The 24,463-nt window shown below is 39.0% G+C and overlaps 1 protein-coding gene across 1 annotated transcript; it reads right to left on the bottom strand.

The window, feature by feature from the left end:
* Positions 1-10,437: 10,437 nt before the first annotated feature.
* On the bottom strand, positions 10,438-19,550 carry LOC105923180 (CMP-N-acetylneuraminate-beta-galactosamide-alpha-2,3-sialyltransferase 1). Its single transcript, XM_036145555.1, has 7 exons — positions 17,022-19,550; positions 16,555-16,789; positions 16,239-16,435; positions 15,965-16,144; positions 12,151-12,181; positions 11,953-12,072; positions 10,438-10,700 (listed from the first exon to the last, which is right to left on the bottom strand). Exons 2-7 carry the CDS (start codon positions 16,786-16,788, stop codon positions 10,533-10,535), a joined length of 930 nt encoding a protein of 309 aa, XP_036001448.1. The 5' UTR covers position 16,789; positions 17,022-19,550; the 3' UTR covers positions 10,438-10,532.
* Between the last annotated feature and the right edge of the window lie 4,913 nt (positions 19,551-24,463).

The raw sequence follows: 24,463 nt of genomic DNA on the forward strand, positions 1-24,463 counted from the left end.
CACCAACAACATTCTTTTTTGGAGAGGTCATCTGCACAGAAGAAACAAATGGTGTGTTTTCACTTACCTAATGGTGAGCTTACAACAAATCCATCAAAAATGAGAAAGTGTACAAGTGATTTTTATGTAAACTTCTTTTCTAAGAACAAATGGGATGAATGAGGGGAAGATGGAGCGGGAGATCGACAGGCAGATCGGTGCTGCGTCTGCTGTGAAGTGGGCGCTGTACCAGCTTGTTGTGGTGAAGAGAGAGCTGAGCCAAAAGGCAAAGCTCTAGATTTACCGGTCAATCTACGTTCCCACCCTTATTTATGGACATAAGCTTTGGGTCATGACCCAAAGAACGAGATCCCGGATACAAGCGGCCGAAATTATTTTTTCCATAGTGTGCCTGGGCTCTCCTTTAGAGATAGGGTGAGGAGCTCCGTCATCCGGACCGAGGGACTATGTTTCTCTGCTGGCCTGGGAACGCCTTGGGATTCCCCCGGAGGAGCTGGCCCAAGTGGCTGGGGAGAGGGACGTCTGGGCCTCCCTACTGAAGCTGCTACCCCCACGACCAGACCCCGGATAAGCAGAAGAGAATTGATGGCTGGATGAGTTTACAGCTGTTGTAACACAGATGATATCTGGAAGATCTCCAAGAATTGATGGATTACCTATCGACTTTTTTAAGCATTTCTGGCAGTTATTGGGAAAAGAACTTTTAGATGTTTTTAATGACTCTTTTGTAAAGAAACACTTCCAGCATCGTGTCAGCAGGGAGTACTTTCTCTGCTCCCTAAAAAGCGGGATTTGACCAATTTAAGTATTGGAGGCCAGTGACTGTTTTGTGTACGGATTATAAAATTCTCTCAAAGGTGTTATATAACACACTTAAACATTTCATTTACTTTTTATTTCCAGCAGATCACTCATCCTGTGTTCCAGATAGAGCTATGGTAGATCACTTATTTATTATGAGAGATGTTTACAGTGTGTTTCTACGGATTTCTGTTGGTTCAGCTAGTTGGACTCTACTTCCCTGTTTTTGTTCAGACCTCACTGATGTGCGCTTTCAGTGTCAGCGTGCTGCTGGAAGACCGCCTTGTTCCCCGTGAATTTCAGCAGATTGCTCTGTCTGTTCTGGTGTTTTCTCAGTCTGCACCATCTGTCCTGGTCAGCTTCTGCCTTCATCATTGATTCTGGTCTGCCACTGTCTGCAATCGCTGGTCAGTTTGGTTCTGCCATTCACCCCACCTATATTCTCTGGTCTTCTGCCCATTACTGCCTGCTTGCCTCATCTGCCACTATTCACATTCTGCAATAAAAATTTTAAGATCTGTGTCCAGCTGAATATCAGGTTCTCCAGCAGGATTCTTAACAATAGTATTATTTCAATAAGCTTCTGCAATGCCATAAGATTTATTTCAACCCAGTTTTGCATAAATGTTTCACCAAAATCTTGCATTGTGGATGGTAGAGCCTGTCCGCAGCGCAAAGCCTACTCCAGCATATTCTAAAGATTCTCAATGGGGTTAAGGTCTGGACTCTGCAGTGGGACACAAGATTTTTATTAAATGATACATATGCAAAATCCACTTTTTAGCCTTTAAATACATTTTGATGTGTAATTGGAGTCTCTACGAATGCAGAACATTTCAATGTAGTCTGTCCTAGTGCTGTGTAGATATCTCTATATTCTTTTTGGGTCATATTTTCCAAGTCATTTAATTTTCCCTTTTTTCTATAAAATTTTTTTGAACTGGTAAATAAGGTCATGGAGATCCAGCTTACCAATCTATTGAATCTGCCATTCTGGAATGATTCTGTAGTTCAAGCTGAAGGATGCCGAAGCTACAAGTGCATAAGTGAAAATGTTCTGTTGTTAGGTTATTCATTACGCCATCCCCTTGCATCCTACAAAAATGTCCGAACAGGGTGGACAGGAATACTTCATTTAAATTTAGAGAGACAGCACCAAAATGAGTTGCTCCCAGACGTACATGAGACGTACATTTTATTTGTCAGCCTTTTAACCTAGTAGGGAAAATTTAGATGAAAACATGAACCAACAGGCTTTTAATTTGACAATGTTAGTGCAACTCATGAATGATATAGTCACAACAGAAGTGAGTTTGAATGACCTATTATTAAAATTATAATACCAAATTATAATTAATAATAATAATGATATTCAAACAGCTTCTGGCATAAGTACATGCTACTTGAAATGTTGCTGTTCATGTAGCAACGTGTTGCCTAAGGCACCAACTGGATCATCTACAGGATGGCAACCACAAGCCAAGCAGTATATCTACAACAGGATGAGAGTAAAACAAACAAATCATGGTGGTTCAATGATTTCAAGGATCAAAGAAAGAGAAAATTTTAAATTAGAAAAAAAAGGACTTTATATGAGAATTCCTTTTAAAGGTATTCCAGCTGTTGAAAACCAAATAACAGAAAAACCCCGCTGTGGAGTCAGAACGACAATGCAAGAAGAATTTACCCATTTTATTCTTTAGCCTTTTAACCTAGTACAGAAAATTTTGATGAAAACATGAACCAACAGGCTTTTAATTTGACAAATGTTAGTGCAACTCATGAATGACATAGTCACAACAGAACAGGTTTGTGCAGTTCTAAACATGACACTAACATTAAATGCTTAGTCACTCATGACAGAAAAGGCTATAGCATTGTTATGTTCAGCTAAGTGTCAGTGTTTCATTATCACAGTTTGTCGTTGGGACTGTTTGCATTCGGTTCAGTGACGTGCGGTAGGGTTCATAGCTGGTGAGGCACTGACGTCATCAGAGTCAGATTTACAAATATATACACTCTACAGAGTAGACTCGTTGCAAAGTGCTGAAGGAGACCGATTGAGCCAAATCAGTTCACCAAGAGACATGGAAAAGATATTGTTTCTTTATGAAAAAAAAAAGAAAACTAAATTATTTGTCATTTGATTGGTAACAGTTTATGAGTTATGATGGATTTCTGCATTTGTAACACATTAAAAAACTATAACAGACATTATGCACATTTCATTACAAAAACAAAACAAGAATACTTATCGCTGTCTTACCTGTACTTATAAATTAAGTCCATGTGTCGCTCTTTCTGCACAAAAATATCGGTCACTTTCCGGTAAAATTTCTCTTTATCTTCTTCAGTTTTAAGTCTCTCAGTCTCAGTGGAGCTCACTGCCAGGGAGGAAAGCCTTCCTTCATCAGTCCTGTTCCGGCTGTATGTTTAGAGTCTTTTTAGTGCTTTACTTGTTTAGCATAAACATCCATAACTTGCTGTCACTTTGCAGTTTTGGGATCACGAGCGGTGCCCCTTGAGCGCCCCCTGCCTAGAGGCCAAGGAACTGCCGGCCTCACCTACAAACAGTTCTTTGCCTTTTATGATCGGCCAGCAGCACGAAAACATGTTACCTGCACACCGTTTGATGACCCAAACAATTCGTTATCCACATACATTAAATTGTGGAAAGTCAGTTCATAACTGTTTGAACAATTGCATTTATGATCTAGAGACAGGAAGATGCATTCACAGAATGGAAGTCAGCGCAGTTAACGTGGAATTGCGCAATCCCAGGGGAGGCCGAGCTCGCTGCGGCCTCACCAGCTTCGGTATCAAGCGCCACCGAGGATTTAGATGAAAAATAGCGAAAAGTCTGCGATTTTAAAGAGAATATGATAAAAAATGAGGAAATTGGATAAAAAAAATACTTATTACAAATGGTGGAGTAAATCACAATTTATATTATGTTATCATCATTATATATTTTCTTCCTTTCCATGATGACAAGTGAGGCCTGGCCTCACTTGTCATCACTGCAGGCCCAATTCTGCATGTTGACAGAAAATGTGTTTTTCAATAAACCAGCAAAGTATAGCACATAAGTTCATAAGTAAGGTTCCCTCTTCTGTAGCTACTACATTTTCTGTGCTGATTCACATATTAAAGCTCTGTTTTTTTAATGATGTAGTATTAAAAAAACAATTATAGCAATTAATCCCAAATGTATCATTGATTGTAATGAATCAGAGGCAGGGGACCCAAAATTCAGCCAGACCAGCAGAGGTTCAGATCAGGTTATTTTATTAGCAAAAAGCAAAACAGGGAAAAAAACAAAAACACCGTCAAACCAAAAGACAGCACAAAAATAAACAGACTAACGGGACAGGTAAGTAGTGATGTTACGTGATGTGCCGAGGCTTCGAGGCGTGTGTCGAGTGATGGAGGGGGCGTTTCCGTGAAGCGCGTATCGAAGCTTGCTTCATTTAGAGGAGGAGCCGAAAACGATGACGTCCGAAGCCTCACTGGCCGGCTGTACCACGTGACTGCTTCGGGAAGTGGTTCAGATTTCGCTGCGGGGTTTGACAGCTTTAGAAACCCCACAGGCTCCATTCAAAATGTAGGTTGTTGTAGGCGAGTTGCGGTCAGTTGAGAGAGTGGATAGAGTTTTGATAGTTTGGATAGCAGAGTTTGGATAGTGGTTATTTAGTTTGAGACAGTTAGTTTGGTGTTTGGAGAGTTTAGGAGAGAGATAGATAGATAGGAGATCAGTGCTCTCAACTATCACGCATTGACCGTCACTGACTTCACACGGTCACACGCAAACATGGCATTTTTCACGCATAAAAATCCCAACGCCCATCTGGGCAGCGGACGATAAAAACTCCGCCTTCTGCTGAGATGTTTCAGCTTCTTTCACAGCTTGTGGCCATCAGTAATTCCTGCTGCAGTTCATGTTAACAGAGCAGCAGGAAGAGCGATCAGAGTTATGAATAATTTTAGTCTTAACCAGTGGTGAAAGTGAGCCGGTAAGGTCCTGTACTACGTACGCAGAGAGCTGCTGCCAGATAAAGCCTTCATTCCAAACCAGTGATGGCTGCACTCTGGATCATAAAACAGTTCTGCACACCAGATGCAGTTTAAAACGCTACTTCTGTTTATAAGTTGTTTTTTTTTAATTCTGCATTTTTTAACTACATGCACCGTATTTCTGTGCCTCAGCGCTTGCTCCTCTCCCCCTCCTTTCCCTCGAACCCAGGGGCTTTTATCATCGTTCACCATTCAAAACGTGAATCACTACGTTTAATGGTCTCACACCCATAGCAAAGTGTGCCAATTAAAGTCACTAGGAGAGTTATGGCTGTGTTTCATGATCTTTTGTTTTAAACAAAACAGAACCGTGGCGCTTCGGTGCGCTGCTGCCTTGTGCTTTCATTCAGGTGCGCAAAATTACGTTACTTGTAATTTGGGTGCGCACTTTTAAGAGTCATTTTAAAGAACTTGTAACATCATGAGGTTGATCTCAGACCGGTCAGCTCCTATGATCACTGTATAGGAGCCCTTTACAGTTTTTATTTATGCATTTCCTCCCTGTTTATCCCTCGCACGCAGCGCACCATCGGGTAAAATCCTCCCACCTCACCGCCCAGAGCGCACTGAGGAGAGCAATAGAGATTTGTCCGGTCGACTGAGATGAGAAACCTGTTGCTGTGAAAGGTGATATAGGTTATAAGCTGTTACTGTCTAGAATTGCATTGAGCTGAAAAGAGAGGAGACATCAGCAGCTGGATCGTGCGTAAAGACGCAGCGGGAACCTCTGTGTGCTTCAGTGTTGCTGCTGAGGGTAAAATGTGGGACCGTATAGTACTGGGCCCATGCCATTTTTCATTGGTCACAGTAACCCAATCTGTACATACTTGCACTTATTTATTTATGCACCCCGGCATCATCTGTGCCATGTGAGCGTGTCTTTTCAAAGGCTGGAGAAGTATTATCAAAAAAGAGAAATCATTTGAAACCAAAAACTGTGGAGAAATTGTTGTTTCTTAATAAAAATGCATGAAATCATCCAAGTTACACAAGCATTAGCCTATTCACTACCCCTTCCCTAGTTCCACAAGCACTTTCATTGTCCTCTGCCTGATTAAGCCCATGCCATTTTTCTAGAGTCACAGAAAAACCTTATTACACAACATGCCATATCACATGTCACTACTATTTTGGGAATAATTACACACAGAGAATACATTCAAACAATATTTTATTATACACGTGTATACAAAATGTATGTAGACAAATGATTTCATCCTACACCTTTTGTGAAGTCATTCCCAAGAGTCATAATAGAAAAAAATCAATGCATCACACGTGTTAAGATCCAGCTGGCTGTGATTATACACCTCGCCAGTAGGTGGTTTCGTGTGCACATGAAGCTCCAAGAAATTAACCCTTCCTCGAAGCAGTTGGCTCAAGTGGTTCAATGCCTCATGAGGCTTCATCTCACCATCACTAGCAAAAAGCAAAACAGGGAAAAAACCAAAAACACCGTCAAACCAAAAGACAGCACAAAAATAAACAGACTAACGGGGCAGGTAAGGCAGGAACAGACAGAACGGGACGGCTCAGGTTTCTGGAGACAAGGGGGTCAAAAAATTCAACTGCAAACCATACAGAAACTTGCAGGAGGAGACTCACCCATACTCAACAAGACGACCTGGCACTGATGTCTGGTCTTGACTGTTTATATGGAGGAGGAAGCAGGTGAAACCGGTCAGCGATGATTGCAGCAGGGGTGGAGTAAGGCAGGTGTGCAGAATGGGTAATTAGACCAGACATCAGTGCTGAGGATCAAAACAAGAAATAACTCAAAAATCAAAGCTATAAAGCTGACAGGACAAGTGAACAGAAACTACACCAAACTTACTAAGAAACAAAATCACCCTAAAATAAAAACCTAAAACAGAAAATAAAGCTTAGACTAAAACAGATGACAAAACCGGATAAACTAACAGTAAATAAAAACCCAGACAGGACAAAATCTCAAAGCAAGCAGAGAACCTAAAGCAGGAGAGTAAAATGACTCAAAAATAAAACCAGAACAGAAACCAGAATATTACATTGATGATTTAGATGTTATACTTTCTTAATAATACATAAAAAATGTAATATATAAACTAAGCTAATTAAAAAAGGATAAGATTTTACTGAAAGTAAAAATTACACACCATTGTATGAATACTTTTTAACAACGGAAACATTAATACTGATAACCTGACAAAAGATAAGTCCAGGAAAGCACAAGAATGAGGCTCTGTTATATTTGAAACTTCAAAGGTTAACGTCCCCTTTTCTACAGAAAGTGTACTAAATTGTAAAAAATGCACTAATGGTGAGAACAGCAGTCAGTTTGGTAAAATATTTTATTAAATATTTTTGGTAGGACGAATAAAACAGAACAGAGCAGAACAGGTTCATGACAGAAGATACATGTTTAGAGAATTTATTTTAATGAGTTATAATTAAAATAAATAAATGTGTTTTTAGGTTTTATCATTTTACAAATATTTAAGAAAATAAACTTTATACCAGTTTCCTTTTTTAATTGTAACACATTATAGCCATGGAGTGAAACACTTTGACAAGAGTGTAAAACTTAAAAAGGTAATTCTGATGATGAGACAGGAAGTACATTTATCTGACCCTTTGTAAACACAATTTCTCTGTTTCTGAAAAACGTATGCTAGATTGAGCAGAAATGAGCAGAATGAGCAGAAATTAAGATGTCTCTAAATATCCATAAAGCTGGCATAATCATCTTAAACCAAGTGCTTTTTTTTTTCTTTAATCGTCTTCATCCTTCAACAATTAATAAAACTTTCAAACCAAGTAAAGTTATTATAAAATTTTACATTCAATTTAATGTATCAGTTCTCTGCCTTGGCAAATCTTTGTTTGTGTTGCTTTGGTTTCTGATATAGTTTGAGTTCCCATCCCCACATCTTCCTCCTAATTTAATTAAAGTGGTCTAACTTTTTAGTGCTTCGTTTGTGCCATTACAATTTTTGTTTATTTAGAATGATCTAGATTAAATATTTAAAATGTAGAACTAGAAGTGATCACAAGACTCAAAATATATCAGCGCAAATTATTTAACGGTGGTGGGTGATTAAATGCTTTTGTTGCCAAGTGATGCTGGTCAATTCAAGGAGCAACTTAGTCCCTTCTCACAACTGGTCAACACAAGAACTGGTTCCTTTCTTACTTCAGAGCAACAGACTAAAACAAAGAGAGGGTGTCAAGCTAACAGCACTCTGTTTCATATTCAAGACTAGTATTTAAAGTTCAGAATTTATAAAAAATAAATAAAATAAAAATCACATTCAATCAGCAACTGGACAGCACTTTTTTCACTTTAAAAAAAAATATCAGCCTATAACCTATAATGAATCAATTATTGGAGTGATGCTGGTCCGTTTTCAATAAAAAGTCCCTAAATGTTTTTAAGATCATCCCTCATTGTCATAAATATATTCAGCTATTTCCATTACTTTCTTTCTATCTTACTGTGATAGTTTGAATTTAAATATTTCCCTTTTAACATCCCACAGAGAGGGATTCGTCTCTGCGTTTAGCCCACGCCTTAGGGAGCAGCCACACTGAGTAGCACACAGGGAGTGGCACGCATATTTTCTCAGCCATGTAAAAATTTTTTTAAACTGTAAAGTTTGAAGCTGTAAGGAAATATAGTCACATTGTTAAATATTTAAGTTGCTGTTATCTGATGGATCTTAACAGATATATGCTGTGTATTTTACAGAAGGCTCTTGTTGAGTTTGCTGTTTACTCAGCTGGACAATGTCCGTGTTACCACTCTGATAAGAATTGACTACATCCAGTAGCAGTCATTCCTGGATCCTTTTCCTGAAAGATGTGGTGTTCTCAAATTGTAGACTTCAGTGACTTCTGTAGTAATGAAAATACTCTTGAATAAGAAGCTATACTTTAACATATTTAATCTAAAAAGGCAGAGGGATGTTTACAGTTTGAGTACTGGACTCTCATACACAAAACAATGCAAAAGGGGCAGATTTTCATATGCAAGTGAGCGTGTCCCACTAAGCTTATATAGCTGAGCAAAGACCTGCTCCAGGATTGATCGAGTCATCTCATGGAATATGATGCGCTGTGAGCCTGGCTCCAGCCTGGCTCCACATGTCCATTCTGCCCAAGATAACTGTCCATTTGTTTATGCATGCCGTCCGATGTTTATCTGCCGTTTTCCTCTTAACTGTGTTTCTGCAGCTCCAGCCTCTGTGACCTCATAATTCCCAACAACTTCAAGGATATGTTGATATTTTTAATCTGCTGGAACAGCTGATCACGAGTCATCAGGAACAATTTCCAAACTTCTGCAAGAATGCAAAAATCCCATGAGCATGCAGTGTTTGATGCTCCTGCACAAATTGTGATCTGTCCACAAAACACTACCTTATTTGTCTTGGAAGATGTTCCACAGGTTGATAAGTTGCATCTGATGAGGCATGTTGACAAAGCTAGCAGTGACCAGCTAGATTGTTGGATCACAGCTGCCTTTTCTTGCAAGACATTTACACCTGCAGACTCCTGAACCAAGTCAGCGCCATTTTAACAGACTCCACTAACCCAGGAAACATTCTCCTCTCCACTTCCATCTAGGAAAAGGTTCAGGACTCTAAAATCCAAACCTAGCAGACTCAAAAACTGTTGTTTTTCCTGAGCAGTCCAATCACTCCGTCACTTGAAGACATCTTATGTACAGAGTACAGTAAATATCATGCTTCTAAACTGTGTTTTGTGTAGTACATTCTTTTTGTATTTATGTGTGATATTCCCACTGCCAAATGAAAGTTGCTAAATTGGTTTGCGTTGTGTGAAAAATTGACAATAAAACTATATTCCATGTAAACAGTCATTTCTTTAGATAGACAGAAAAGTAGAGCTTATGAGCCAGATCAGAGTATAAACTTAGCTACAGCCCGGCTATCTTTCAGGTGTTCTGATGCATTTCTATGTCCTGTCATAATGTTTCAGGTTCAGAACCACTTTTCTTATTAATGATTACAGGTAATAAAATTGGACCTTTTCTCATATATTCTTTTCTCTTTTTTATGTCATAAGCTTGACTGAAGAACAGACCTTGTCAGACACATAATTAGTAAGATGATCTCACTGCTCTAAACTTTGTCAAGCATGCATTACATACTGACAGGTGTTTCCCCGCCCATAACTATAAATGCCCACAGCAAAGTTATTGTGCTCCACGAGGACCTAATACAAAAACAATCTGGTAACGCTGGTAGAGCAAGTTTAGAAAATGGGAAATTAAAACATTTCTGTACTTTACTTGGTCGAAGAGATATGGCTCATTCAGAGCACTTTGCTGCCATCTAATTGTTAGAATGTTATATATATATATATATATATATATATATATATATATATATATATATATATATATATATATATATATATGTGTGTGTGTGTGTGTGTGTGTGTGTGTATTTTTCACATCAGTGTGTATTCTTCATATACATACATGTTTTGATCATTATTCCCATCAGAGCTATAGTAATGTTTGTGTATTTTTTAATTCCTAAATGAAAACTAAAAGTGTCATTTTATAAATAATGTTTATTGAATGCTTTGTTTACTAACCTTTGGGGATCTGACTAAAACTTACAAAATAAACTTTACATTTCAGGGAATAGTCAAACTCCTTTATAGAAATGGATAGTTTTTTCATCAGCCAACTTCTGTATCACTGCATACTCATATTGTCCAGGATGAGGTCCAGTTTTAAATCCTTTGCCTTTCAGCGGTTCCCAGTAATGGCTCCAGCTTCCATTGCTGTCAGCTCCAAAGCCAAACACATGGACCTAGTAACATAAAAAAGCATCTTTTTTTTTTTTTTACATATGTGGTAGAATTATCCAGATAAAGTCCAGTCCTAAATCCAATTGAAAATATGCAGTAAAACTTGAAAAAACGAGCTACAACACAAAGAGGAATGGGGAAAATTTCTGTCTCTAAGTGTGCAAACCTAGTTGTGGCATACCCCCCCAAAAAGTTTTGGGGGGTATGCCAAAAAATCAAAAGCATGTACTGTTTTCATTTCACCTTACAATTCAATGCTGTGTTTGGTCTGTTAATTAAAGGGACCTTATCGTGCAAAAATCAAGGCTTTTAGCCCTTAAATATATTTTGTCTCTAGGAGTGCAGAAAATATGAATAGATTCTCTTCAGGTGCTGGATAACCCTCTTTTCCATTGCCACACAAAAGCCTGGAGCTTTTGGGAAGCCTGGGGCTTTTCAAATCCCGGGTAGCGTTTCCATACATAATTTATCACAAAAAGTTGTTTTAAGATGTTTTTAGACACCTCCAAACTTCATCTGTGCAGTGGGTTCATCAGGATAATGAACCAATTCTCCTGCTCAGACTTGTCGGACCCGCTGACAGGCTGGTCTCACCAGAGAGACTGTTAAGGATTGAGACTTTTCAAGACTGTACTTTAAAATCATTCTTGTCATTCTTGCCATGGCTGAAGAAAAATGATACTCATAAAGCTCAAAACTTCATTCAGCAAACTGTAAAGCACAGATTAGTCTCGTCTACCCTCCACATCTGTCACACCCACACCCACACCACTGCGGTCCCCACGCTGCGCAGGCCGAAAGAAGCTGTGCTTTATATTTATTTATTTATACCAACAGGAGTAGAATCGAGTCTACGTCATCGGGGCAGTTTTACATAAATGGCGCCTAGCAAATGGAAACATGACTAACCTAAAATCCCCAGACTTTGGTTTACCCCGGGAAGATCAAAGCCTGGAACTTTAAATCTTGGGGCTTATAAACTTCTCTCAAGCCAGCACGCATTGGTCATACTCTTTAACAAGGTTGCAAATACCCAGGCTGGCCCTGAAAAAAAACTGCTCCTGAAACACCTTTCTATTAGGAAAGGTGTTTTTGGAGCTGCTATTAGAGCCAGAGGATTCTGCCTTTAGAGTCTGAAGCTTGTCTGAACTGTATAAATGTTATATTGGAAGACAACTGGACTTTAATAATATTTTCTACATCAGAAAACTTAGAAACAAGACATTTTACCAGTGAAACAAATGAAAACCATACCTCATCACAAATGTGAAGTGCGAAAATCAAGGTCATAAAGCCGGTGGATGGATACCTTCCTTTCTTTCCATCCCATACCTGATGAACGTACTTCATAAAAGCTGGATTAAGAACCATCACCTAAAACGAAGTCATCAAACTTACTAAAGTGTTTCAATTAGAAGGGAAAACAATCCTGACACAAAATACCATACTCACCAAATTTCTATTAGCTCTGGGTTTTATTGGCCTGCATGATGTCAAAAACATAGCATAATTTAGTTTAGGTACTTAAATTAACTAATTTCAAACAGAACGTAAGAAGACTTTAGTGTTCCAGAGTTAAAACAGAAATATTAACCATTAATTGGGGATTAGACTAATGTGGAATTTAAATCATACATGTCATAACTTACATTCTATAACATTCCAGACAGTTTTGTGTACAGGCCATGTTAACTCCTACTTTACTCGTTTGTTCACATCAGATATTTTCTAGTTCCTCTCATGTTTCCTCCTTGTTTTTGTAAGTTGACTAATTCCACATTAGCCACAAAAGGATCCTCTCAACTTCCTCTCTTCATTTAATTCAATCTCCACTACAACATGAGGCATCTGTTGTAGAAAGGTGTCATCACTATGACCTTGTTGGAAATTTAACAACTCATCACGGTGAGGCGGTACATGGTTTAATGGTAGAGCGGGCATCCCGTAGACAGTCTATCAGTGCTCTATGCAGCCATCTCAAGTTCAATTCCTAACCTCAAAACCTTTACTGCATTTCTCCCCCCTTATCTTTCTGCCAATTTCCTGTCTGATTATTATAAAAAATGGCCACTAGTGCCATAAAAAAGTAATTGGGGTGAAGGAGAGCTAGAATAGTAGCCAGAAGCACCACATTTCAATCCACCTCATTCGCCAAATTTTCAACCAACTACAAGCACAGAAACATGTCATTTTAATGCTGCTGCAAAACTGTAACCTGGCCAGCAGTATTGATAATGTGTTGCACTGTTCATTCTGCACATTATCAATCTGCGACTGCTCCCATCAAATCCGTTTGGGGAAAGGTGGGACATTCAGATGAAATTTCCGATCTGACTGAGCGAAGAAACACCTAGTGCCCGCGTACCAAAGGATGGTTTTAGCTGATCAAATTAAAACATAAGTAAGCTGGTCACAGCACTTCTTCCTGTTCTTCTTTCTAAGAAGAAATTGTGGTTTCTTACAAAACATGTGATAGCAGCCGCAACGTGTGCGTCCTCCTGCACTGCCATGTTTATGTTGGTTCGGCTGTGGGCTCACTAACTCTTGTTTTTGTCACAGCTAGGACGTCCTGTCTTAAACTACAATACTGCAACGTGATTGGCCGTTTTTGGTTCGGACACAAATGGTTGAAGCTGGAGTAGATACAAGATCTGTATTTATCTGTAATTTCCCTCAAGGGATTATTAAAGTATTTCTGATTCTGATTACTAAAGATGCATGCCTGCGTGTTTATGAATGCACAAATGTTGTCTGTTATCCCTTCATATGAACTTTATTTCATTCTGTGTTGCATTTAAATGAGAAAAAACAGCTAAAACAGGTGGAGTATGTGTGAGTATATCGTTAACAATCCACCATCCCAATAAATATTTAGTTCCCAACAAGGTCACAGTGATATGACATCTTCCTTGTAAAGTTTACAAGAACCTTACTTCAAAATATCCAAGCTAACCCTTTGTCAGGGTCCAGCAGGCAGTACCTAGCTGGCCGCTGCGGGCTTCCTTTTTCCCCCAGGTGGCCCTAGTTGACAGGAGGGCGTGGTGAGCACAGCTGATTCTCGTCTCACGGGGTGGTGCTGAGCATTTAAACGAAGGGCGGCCAGCTGATCGACGCCAGAGTGTTAACCTTGAGTGGTATGCCTCAGTGGCCACTGTCTCTGACAGCTCTCGCGTTTCCAGCACTAATCCTTGTTTCCTGTGTCTCTCAGGTTGCCTCACACTTGAATCGCATTTCAAGTGTTCCCTTGTGTTCAGATGTCCTAAGTCAAGCCCTCCGTCTCTCTACCCTCTGAAGACCATTCCAGACGCTTCCTCAGGCTCTAGTTCCTCTCCGAGGCTCCCTTGGTGGTACCAAGTCGGGCTTAGTAGCCCACTGATCACCCGGACCCCTTCAGCCAGCCGCCAAGCCGCTCAGTCTCAAACCGCTCCATGGGATTGCTCAAGGCCGCCCTCCTGTCAATCCGCCACCTGCTCCACCAGCTCGCTGCAGCTTAAAACATCGGCTTCTTACCATCTCTGGACATACCCATTCCCTTCCCGGCTCTGTCCAACCGACTGAGTGGTAAGCGTTGCTGCACATTTTAGATCACGTGCTGTGGCTGGCGCTTAACCTTTTCTGATCTCTACGTTCCGTGGGGAGACTCACTCAAAATCTCCAAGCCCTGTAAACCCTCCTCCCTCTCTAGTTAAATAAACTACGCAAAATCTGTACTTGTCCTCCTGTTCGTTCTCTGCTTGTGGGCGAAAGCCATAAAAACCATGACACCTTTTAATTGGTGTCACAGGGTGTGTTTTGATCTTATGCAGTGCAAGTGGGCGTGGCATAGTGGTGGTTCCTTCCTGGTTTTGTGGTGCAGCTGCTGGCAATCCTGAAATCAACCTGACAGTATTTAACCCCCTGAAACCAGACAGCAGGCGCCAGTTTGTTCTTCTTGTTTTCGTTTGGAGAAGTTGGATTCTGCTCAGATCACCCTGCCTGCCTGACAAAAAGCCAAACAGCCAAACCCACAGCCGAAGATACATGCAAGTAAACTGGAGAGTTTTGCCTTTTTTCCAAGTCCATGTTTGCAAGTTCTTGAAGAGTCTAGTCCTGTGAGTTTCCATGTGCAACTTAACTGGAGTCTTGCATCCCTTTGTTTTCCTTCCCTTTTTGGAAGTGCCTTATGTTAAAATAAGTTATTATTTATTTTTACATCCTGAGTCTGAGTCTGCATTTGAGTCTGTACAAAACTAACCATAACAGGGTGACTGTGTCAAACCAGACAATGAGAAAGTGTTTGAGAGATGATAATCAGTAAACTCTAAATGTAGAACACTCAAAATATTGACACTCCAAATGACAGCCACAAACTGGTTTGCTGAGTCAACAAAAAATTCCTACTAATTCAAAGAGGTTTAAAGAAAATGAGAAATGTGTTTTTGTGTACCCCACTAAACTGTATAACATCTGTGAATAAACCCAAGTGGACAAATAATTATTAGCTGAATTAATCAGAGAAAGGGTCCAAGTCCCCTGCCATATGAGCCACTTCATGTATTCCGCATGTAACATTTTAGTTGAGCTATTGCTACGACACTTGTGTAGCACTTGTGTAAGTTTTGTTGCAGTAGTGCACTGGTTTGAAAATGTGGTCCCTCAAATGGTTTACATACCTTTACAAAATCTTGAAAAAAACCCTAGTTAACCTAACTCAGCTTGACATTATATCACATTAAGCGACTGGATCAGGCATATTTGCCTGATCTTTACAGTTAAAGTTATGAATAATATTTCTCCAAAAACAAATGAAAAAAAACTTGAATCCAAGACCATGGTCTTGAGTCGGAAAAGGGTAGAGTGCCTTCTCCGGGTTGGGGAGGATGTGCTGCCCCTAGTGGAGGAGTTTAAGTATCTTGGGGTCTTGTTCACGAAGAAGGGGAAGATGAAGCGGGAGATCGACAGGCGGATTGGTGCGGCGTCTGCTGTGAAGAGGGCGCTGTACCGATCCGTTGTGTTGAAGAGAGAGCTTAGCCAAAAGGCAAAGCTCTCAATTTACCAGTCGATCTACATTCCTACCCTCATCTCTGGTCATGAGCTTTGGGTCGTGACCGAAAGAACCAGAAAAAACAGCTGGATAATTAAAGATGCATTATGAGGAATCACTGCATGAGAAGACGAAATAAATATGCATCATAGCTACCATAGCTGTTTTATCATTTCTAGGGTCTTTTTAAATGCATGAAGTGCTAAACCAATATTTGTGTATGGAACTTGAAATAAAACTCACTTTCCAGAAGATCCTGTTGGAAAGGACCTGATGAGCCACTCAATATCCCTCATCTTGAATGCAAACATTACAAGATGAGTAGTGTTATCTAATGTTGAGCCACTCTCTGGATACATTATACGATGAGTTGTTCTTGTCCCAACGTCTTCTTCGTAGCCTTTGACTCTACCATGATTTATTCTAAACAGCATAACAGATTTTAGGGGTTAGGATTTCAGATAGTGTTTTACTAAATTGTAAAGTGAAAATTACATATTTTTTTATGACTATTTACCTTATAATGAAGTCTTGGAAATCTATCAGGGGTCCATAATGCGATCCTTTCAGATTCACAGAATTTCCAACAACCGCACAAGTTCTGCAACCGTCAGTGCGGGGTTTTTCAAAAATAGGACGTGGTGAGATTATCTTAAACAATTTGTCAACTGTTGCTTTATAATAGCTGAAGTTGTGTCTGTTGCTCTGTAAGTGCTGTCAAAAACGACAAACGCAGGCTGGTGTTAGACCAGTTTAGAATAGCCCAAGGGAAAAACACACAGAAAGGCAAGGAATGGAGAAGTGTAGAACAGTTCCTCAAAATGAAAGCTTACCTTCCACCATATGAAATCCTCCTCTGACAGGTTGGTCGATGCCGACAAAAATGGCTCAATAGAACTGTTCAGGTGTTGATTGAGAAACACATCTTCTTTTGAAAAACATTTCTCACACTTACATGAGTTTTGCTCCTTTAGCTGTATCCAATCAGTAACATAAAAAAACTCTAAAACCACGGCAACACTTGCCAGAGCCAGCAGAAAAACCAATATTTTCACCTGAAACGTCATCCTGGATGGGAAAAAAATCCAATCAGCAAAGAATGAGGTAAAAAAAATACGCAAGAGGATTTTTAGAGTTTATAAGAGATTGTTTAATGCATGTTTAATATATAAGCCGGCCTTAAACCTAGCACAAAGAACTACAAAAGTATAAATCAGAAGCATTGCTGTTTTTAACATATTTTACAAAACAAAGAAGCCCCTTGAAGTCAAAAGATTTGTGTTGATATCCTTTGGCTTACCTGATAGGAGAATAAATCCCTTTCAGATGCACCTATGGAACACTTCTGAAAAATGATGAGACTATCTAACAATCTCATGAACCTTGCAACAGGCTTCTTGCAACAATGCCATTAGGAATTATGTTTGGTGTCATTTCAAAGGGAGAGGTGTGGCTTGACACAAATGGGAGGGAATTCCTCTTTGCACAGGTCTTGTTATATTACCAGCATCCATATTATTCAAAGAAATATAAACACTGGTAAAATCTTAGCATCTAATAACTTATTGGAACTTCTGAAAGTATCTCAATAAGTATGACAAATATTTAGTGTTCGTCCAAGAATTCGTAAAAATATTGAATTACAGTTAAGCCCAAAATTATGCATATCTGTGGCAGATTTAAATTAAGAAATATATTTATTGACTCAAATAGTTTGTTTCTGACAGTGAATGAGACAGGCAATTCTTATAAGATAACAAAACAATTTATTTGATGTCATATTGATGTTGAAACAAAGGCATTAATATGTTTTATTTACATTTCACTGAGAAGATTTTACAATGAAAAGTGTTTAGACCCTTTATGATAATTGTAAAAGGTAAAGATTAATTAAGATTAATTGAAAAAAAGTTTTTTTCTGTTGGCACTCTCCCAAAACTACGCAAGCAAATCTTTTGGTAAGTAAAACAAAAATTCTTCAAAAGAATTGTTGTCATGTTATAAAATTTTATTTGGTGTGTAGGCTGAATCAATGAAACTCTTCCATATATGTCCACTTTGCACAAGCCAATTTTCACTATCAACATTATATGCCACAACAAAAAATGCATTTTAAATCAAAGCACAAAGTACAGAATGATCAAGACGAAAATATTAATCGTGTCAATGGAAATACATAATTCCATTGTTTTGGGAGAAACCTTTGCCAGGAACTGGCTTAGCCATGCTCAGCTTAAATTTTGATGTAGCTAATGTAATAATTTTTATCACCTGCTGGCACAAGATAAGTGTTACAATGTTTTGTGTAGGAATAACTGAGGAACAGAGGAAAATACATTTAAAAAACAACTGAATTGGTGTAGCTGGATTCCTGACCTGTTCCAACTAGAACCGGTGGGATTAGTCCTCCAAAGTCATGGGTCAATCTTGCATCACAAAACTGTCTGCATGTTTTATTTACTAGAGCTTTGTCGTCTCTGTTACAGACAAATAAAGGTAAAAATTCGCCTTTACCAATCTGTCTTTAGCCATTACCAGTGGCCATGAGATGTAATAGTCATAACCAAATAAAATAGCTGCTTAAATTAACTTCATATGAATCGTGATTGGACTCAGCCTTAGAGAAAGGGGGTAGAGAGTCATCATTTAGGGGAAGTTTGAATTAGAGCTGCTGCTCCTATGAATATGAAGTCGTGAGTTGAGGGAATTTAGGTACTTAATACATTTTCAGTCTTGTCTTGGTCTCGACTACATTTTTACTCAGTCTTGTTTTGGTCTCAGGATTTGTTTTTCTCAAGATTACTTAAGACCACTGCAACAAATGTTTTTTTTTTACATTAACTCAGTGTGAAACTCTCAGATGCATGCACATGCAACTAATAAAGTTCTATAAGTGGAAAACTTAAACGCTGTCTGATAGGGTTAAGTTTAATAACCTCTTTATCCTGGAAAGAAAACCAAACACAAATGCAAGTTTTTTACTCTTCACAAGGACAGAGGGCAGATGAACCAGGAGCATTGAGACCTGTTCTTTCACAAGCTTGAGTTCGACTGCCCCGGACTGCCTCTGTCCCCTTGTCTTTATTGTCACACATCACATGGGGTCAGGAGGATTTACAACATGGGGGTTGGAAAACAAAGAAAGGAGCAAGTTTCATAGCGGGTGATAATAAAATCATAAAGAGGTTATTAAACTTAACCCTATCACTGTCACATGTACCCCTACATTCCTATGACAAGAAGAGGGAAAACATTGTCCAATGTTTGTGACACTGCACCTACCGGAATACGTCAGTCACGCAAGTGTAACCAGCTAGTCTAGGTTATACAACAATGAAGCCATACAGATATTCCTGTTGATAACTTTGGTAGTGCACACAAAGATTGGAACAGTGGATTAGCAAGTCCCAGTTTATCTCCTTAAAGGCAGCAATTCAAACATCCTCTAACCACATCTACTATTTTGATCAAGGAGTGGAGAACTGGTAGGTCCAGTATTGACTTGGGCTTTTCCTGTTTAAGGCATATGGCTTTATATGGTTATAAGAAGAGGTATAAGATAATAAGGTAAGTCTATGAAAGCCAGGAATTATTATTCAAAACAGGAATTGCATCAAGCCAGCAAAAGAAAAGAAAAAAAAAGAAGAAGATTTCACTAACTAGTCATGAAGTGATTAAGATGCAGGCAGTAGGGTAACAGCCGGTTAGCGAGCATTGCCTACACGGCCCTGTCATCCTATCTCAGACTTGGCATACAGAGGGCTTTTGGATTTGTCTAGGGCACACAGTACATTAAACGCAGCCTATCAGTAATGTTACACCATACATGCATATTTCATTAATTTACTTTATCAATTAAAATTAAAATCAATTCATAACAGAAAAAGGCACACATTTATTTGTTGATCAAAAAAAGGTTATGTTAAAAATTAAACAACTTGACTCCAAAAGTCTGAGCTCTAAAAAGAGCTGCCAGCAGGTCTATAACGCTTTGGAACTCCACCCTAATCCAAACATTTTAAATCGAGAAAGCTTCCTGGACGGGAAGCGAAACGTCTTCAGCTTCAGAATAGAAGTCCAGCTGTTTTATTTTGTAACCTTTTTTAGATTGATCATGAACTGGATGACTGAGAATCTTCAACACATTTCTTTATTAAAAAATAAAATATATTTCAGAACAAAGTCTGTGTTCAAAGTAAATAAATAAATACTTGAATATATAGGCTATAAATCTGGTTGTACTGTTCTGGTTCTACATTAATACATAGCTACTTTTACCACCTCAAGAAAGATACAAATGATTTACCTTTGTGTCTGTGTGTTTAGCACATTTCTTAAGCTGATTTATATTTCATTTTGTATTCTAACACGGTAAATTCTATGCAAAAGTTCTCTTGAGTTTATTATTACTTGTGCAATTGTCATTAATAGCTGACATGGCCAGTGTCAGCCGTGGACATGAAGTTGACGCAGAGGGAGAGGATAAGGCCAGTCATAGGAGTGATGAGGAGGGACAGGAGGTTAACTTGAAGAAGCAGGAAGGGGATCAGGAGCCACTAAAATAACATTGCCAGGTACAGTTGTAGTGTGCAGGACTGGGTTGGCAATAGGGCTTTTCTTGAGATCCAATTGTAGTCCAAAGCTAGACTTTTTGAAATCTGAATACAGGGTGAAAATCACAAATGTTCCTTCAAAAATTTCTTTCTCTCTCTCTCTCTCTCTCTCTCTCTCTCTCTCTCTCTCTCTCTCTCTCTCTCTCTCTCTCTCTCTCTCTCTCTCTCTCTCTCTCTCTCTCTCTCTCTCTCTGTCACACACTCACACACATATTTGTTGTAAGTTTCTTGCATCTCGCGTATGATCGGATACCATGTTTCTCAAAGCCAAGCTCCCGTGCTGAATTTCAAACTCAGCCCATACAAGCAACCGGGTAAGGAATCACTCTCCAACTAAAAACACCAAAGGAAAAAAAACCTGCCTGCACTGGTGTGCAGGACAATTACTGCCCAAGTCCATTCAAATCCCCATCCATATACTGTTCAATGAACTGTAATACTTTATTTACTACAATGATCTTGTAGGAACACATTGTTTTCATGTGCAATAATGACATACCAAATTAATATGTTTAAACTTTTTAAACACAATGCTTTATTGTTTAATCAACCTAAAACTCTTGTTTTAACATTTACTTGTCTATTTGTAATCAACAATGCAGCACAACAGTATTTAGTTAATGCTATAAAACACGAGCAACAATGTTTGTCAGTTCACATATTCCTCATTAAATCTCCTTATCCTCATTATGTCACACATACCTGATCTCAAGATCCTCCCACACCAGTGACTGACTGAATAACGATCCAAAAAGGTGTCTGAGAAAGTAGGTAACTCGGTGTTCTCTGGCACCAGAGCAAAGCATTCTTAGTTCTATGTTGGAGTAGGAAATATCTGCTGCTCCCTTGTGGCCATGAAGAAGTGAGCTTAGTTAAAGCGGATGAGTGGTTTATCTGCAGCTGTATTTATAGGGTGTAATTACGTCAACGTTAATGATTCATACCCCGAGAAGCTTTTTTTAATTAAAATTATTATTATTTTTTATCTGACAAACAGCAAAAACAAAAAGAGACAAGTTTATTTTTCCACTTTAATTTTGAGTGTGGCTCCAAATCCAGACCTCCATGAGTTAATAAATTTGATTTCCAGTGATAATTTCTGTGTGAAGAACAAAGTATTTAATAAGAATATTTAATTCACTCAGATCTAGGTTGTGTTATTGTCTGTGATTGGCACAAATATCGCTCCATAGTATGTGACCCTGCGAGGGTGCAAGGTTGGATGTTGCAGGAAGGAGTTGAGACGGATGAAGAGAACCACCTTTAGGGTCTACATTGATTATTTCACATTGTGCTTAGACAGAAATTTCTGCTGTGCTTAAGGTTAGAGCTTTTCCTCTGCATTTCTTAATCACGCACATATAGTATAATTAGGATTAGCTGATGATCTGTGAGGAAGTGTTCAGCCCCTGCATGGGTGTGTGCCTAGCATTATAACACTTATGGGAGGATCAGCCTGGGCTCTTGTTACATTCCTTTTTCCTCTGTTCAATCAAATTGCTGTATATGATTGATCAAAAGGTTTCCTATCTAAGGAAACCCAATAGATTGCATCAAGTCTTCACATGCAGCATTCACTCCTCATGAAAGAGCGTAGAGCCACACGCTCCCCGTAAACTCCCCTTAAATGGGAAGAAAAACCTCCAGCAGAACCAGGCTGAGTGTGAACAGTCATCTGACTCGACCGACTGGGGGTTACAGAAGACAGATAAACCGCTACTACCATATAACGTAGAAAGGATTCCTGGATGAATGTGTGCTTCTGTGCTTTTTGTGTCTCTGCTCTGTCTTCCCTGGATGATGTCACCGGTAACAGAATGCCAGACCAGGTGTAACTACTATGAAGAAATAAAAATGACAGAGAACAAAGAGGTAAAAGATGAAATAACAACAAATTGGAGAACAGTAGGAGAACTCAGCAGAGTGAGAAAAATAGGCCCTGATGTCCTCTGGCAGCCTAAACCTATAGCAGCATAACTATAGAGATAGCTCAGGGTAACCTAAGCTACTCTAACTATAAGCTTTGTCAAAAAGGAAAGGTTTTAATTCTAGTCTTAAACGTAGACAGGGTGTTTGCCTCATGGACCAGAACTCGGAGTTGGTTACACAGGAGAAGAGCCTGATAGCTATTGGATAATGATAACTTCCAATAATTGTGCTTTTCTCAACATTCCATTCACATGAATTTGCCACACTATTAGATACTATAGTGAGATCTATACATGTGAGTGTGTTAGAATGTATATCTATTCTAGTCCCTTTTCCATTATTTATACATACTAGTTTTCTAACATCCATTAAATCTTCTACTACTTCTCCATTACTATCAGTATGCTTACTTCTTCAAAAGACTATTATGTGCATTGAAGTCTCCAAACCATACTTTCCCATTTCCTATTCTTATGTTTTCTAATTTTAACGATTTACATAGATTGATTACCATTATTTTTATCTGATGTGTATATTTCAATTATTACATATTCTATTTCTGTTTAATTTACTATTCTTCAAAATGGTATTTCTTCCTTTACAAATGTTGCACATCCACCACACCCTGCTTACCATCTCTATCTAATCTAACGGATTCATACCCAGGTATAATAAAATCAAGATGATATTTTAGCCATTTTTCAAGTTTAACTTCGGAATCAATTACATACTTTTTAAATTCTTGTCCATTTGCAATCAAACTTCTGGAATTCCGTTGTAAGAATTGGAGTACCGTTATAAGTTTGACACCCTCCATCATTATTGATACTTAGCATTTCATGTATATCTTCAGCTTTAATTGATGTCTAGAAACTCCATGGCAGCTTCTACCACTGTTTTGATTCTGTCAGGGTTTGTTACAGAATAACTCAGGAAGCGCACACGGGACTAAAGTTTAAGGGTTTTTATTAGAGGAAGTGTGCAGGATGGTGGGAAATGATGACCGGAGGTTTAGGACTGCAGAAGGTCAGGGATGAAGGTGATGGCAGGAGCTGACGGCCCGGAGTGAGAGTCCATAAAAGCTGGGTGGCTAGGAAAGCAAAGTGCTGCTTGGTTAGCAGGCCTCGTAGCAACACCAGGGCACAGAACGGAGCTTCTCTAGGGCGGCTAGTCAGGTTAGCAGTTCTCTGGAGACACCAGGACTCAGAGCAGAGCTTTCTCAGAGCGGCTAGTCAGGTTAGCAGCTCTCTGGAGACACCAGGAGACAGAGCAGAGCTTCTCCAGGGACAACAGCAGGGTACAAAGTCTTTCAAAGCAACTGGCAGGAGTAACCTTGAGCGAGAGAACAGAAACAGAACTTCCAAGGCAAAGACACGGACTGGCATGGAGTGGTGGATAACAGAAGACGGCCCAGTGCTGAACTGAAGGCAGAGGGAGGTTAAAATAGAGCAGTTGACAGGTGGAACAAGGGTCTGACTAATTAACTGGTAAATTGTATCAGGTGAAGTGAGGAGGTGAAGTGAAGATGACAGAAAATAACTGATGACAATGAAAACTAACAATAAATAAAGTCAAACCTAACCCATATGAGAAAAAATTAAAATAACAGAAAAACGAAGCCAAACCAAAACTCAACCGTGACAGATTCTATCACTTTTTCTTTGTTGTCTTGATGTAACATTGATGACTTTGCATATAAAAGCTATAAAGCCTTTCTTTTCTAAAATCATTTAATTTTCTTCCATTATACACTTATGGATAAATGTCTGTTGTGGAATCTGTGTTCTTCCTGGTTGAACTCTCCTTGTGTGTATTTTCTGGGGTAGTCCTTCCTCTCTCATACCATGATTTCATTTTTGTTGATATTCTGTTAATCTGTTTAGTTCCATTCCACCAACGTTTCGTACAGCCTCTGCATATGACACCTTGTTTAAGATTCTATATTTCTGCACTTCTTTTGCTTGTTTCTGAACCTTACATCCACCACAAGCAGCAATATGTTCTCCCCCACAATTACAGCATTTAAATTCAGAATCCTTATTACATTTGCCATACTCAGGTTCTCCCCCACATTTCGCACATCTTTGCCTCCATTTACACTGTTGCGCTGTGTGTCCCATTCTTTGGCATTTAAATCATCTTAATGGTTATGGAATATGTTCCCTAACTTTATAATTTATCCAACCAATTTTCACTCCTG

This window comes from Fundulus heteroclitus, chromosome 13 (genome assembly GCF_011125445.2).
Source record: "Fundulus heteroclitus isolate FHET01 chromosome 13, MU-UCD_Fhet_4.1, whole genome shotgun sequence".
Lineage (NCBI taxonomy): Eukaryota > Metazoa > Chordata > Actinopteri > Cyprinodontiformes > Fundulidae > Fundulus > Fundulus heteroclitus.

Bases quoted from the DNA above. Each gene is read 5' to 3' on its own strand.
- LOC105923180 (XM_036145555.1), bottom strand. From the start codon at position 16,788: ATGACGTTTCAGGTGAAAATATTGGTTTTTCTGCTGGCTCTGGCAAGT. The intron at 16,145-16,238 runs GTAAATAGTCAT...TATGCTGTTTAG, and splicing joins TTCCAAGACTTCATTATAAG to AATAAATCATGGTAGAGTCA. The intron at 10,701-11,952 runs GTATGGTTTTCA...TTATGTTACTAG, and splicing joins CACTTCACATTTGTGATGAG to GTCCATGTGTTTGGCTTTGG.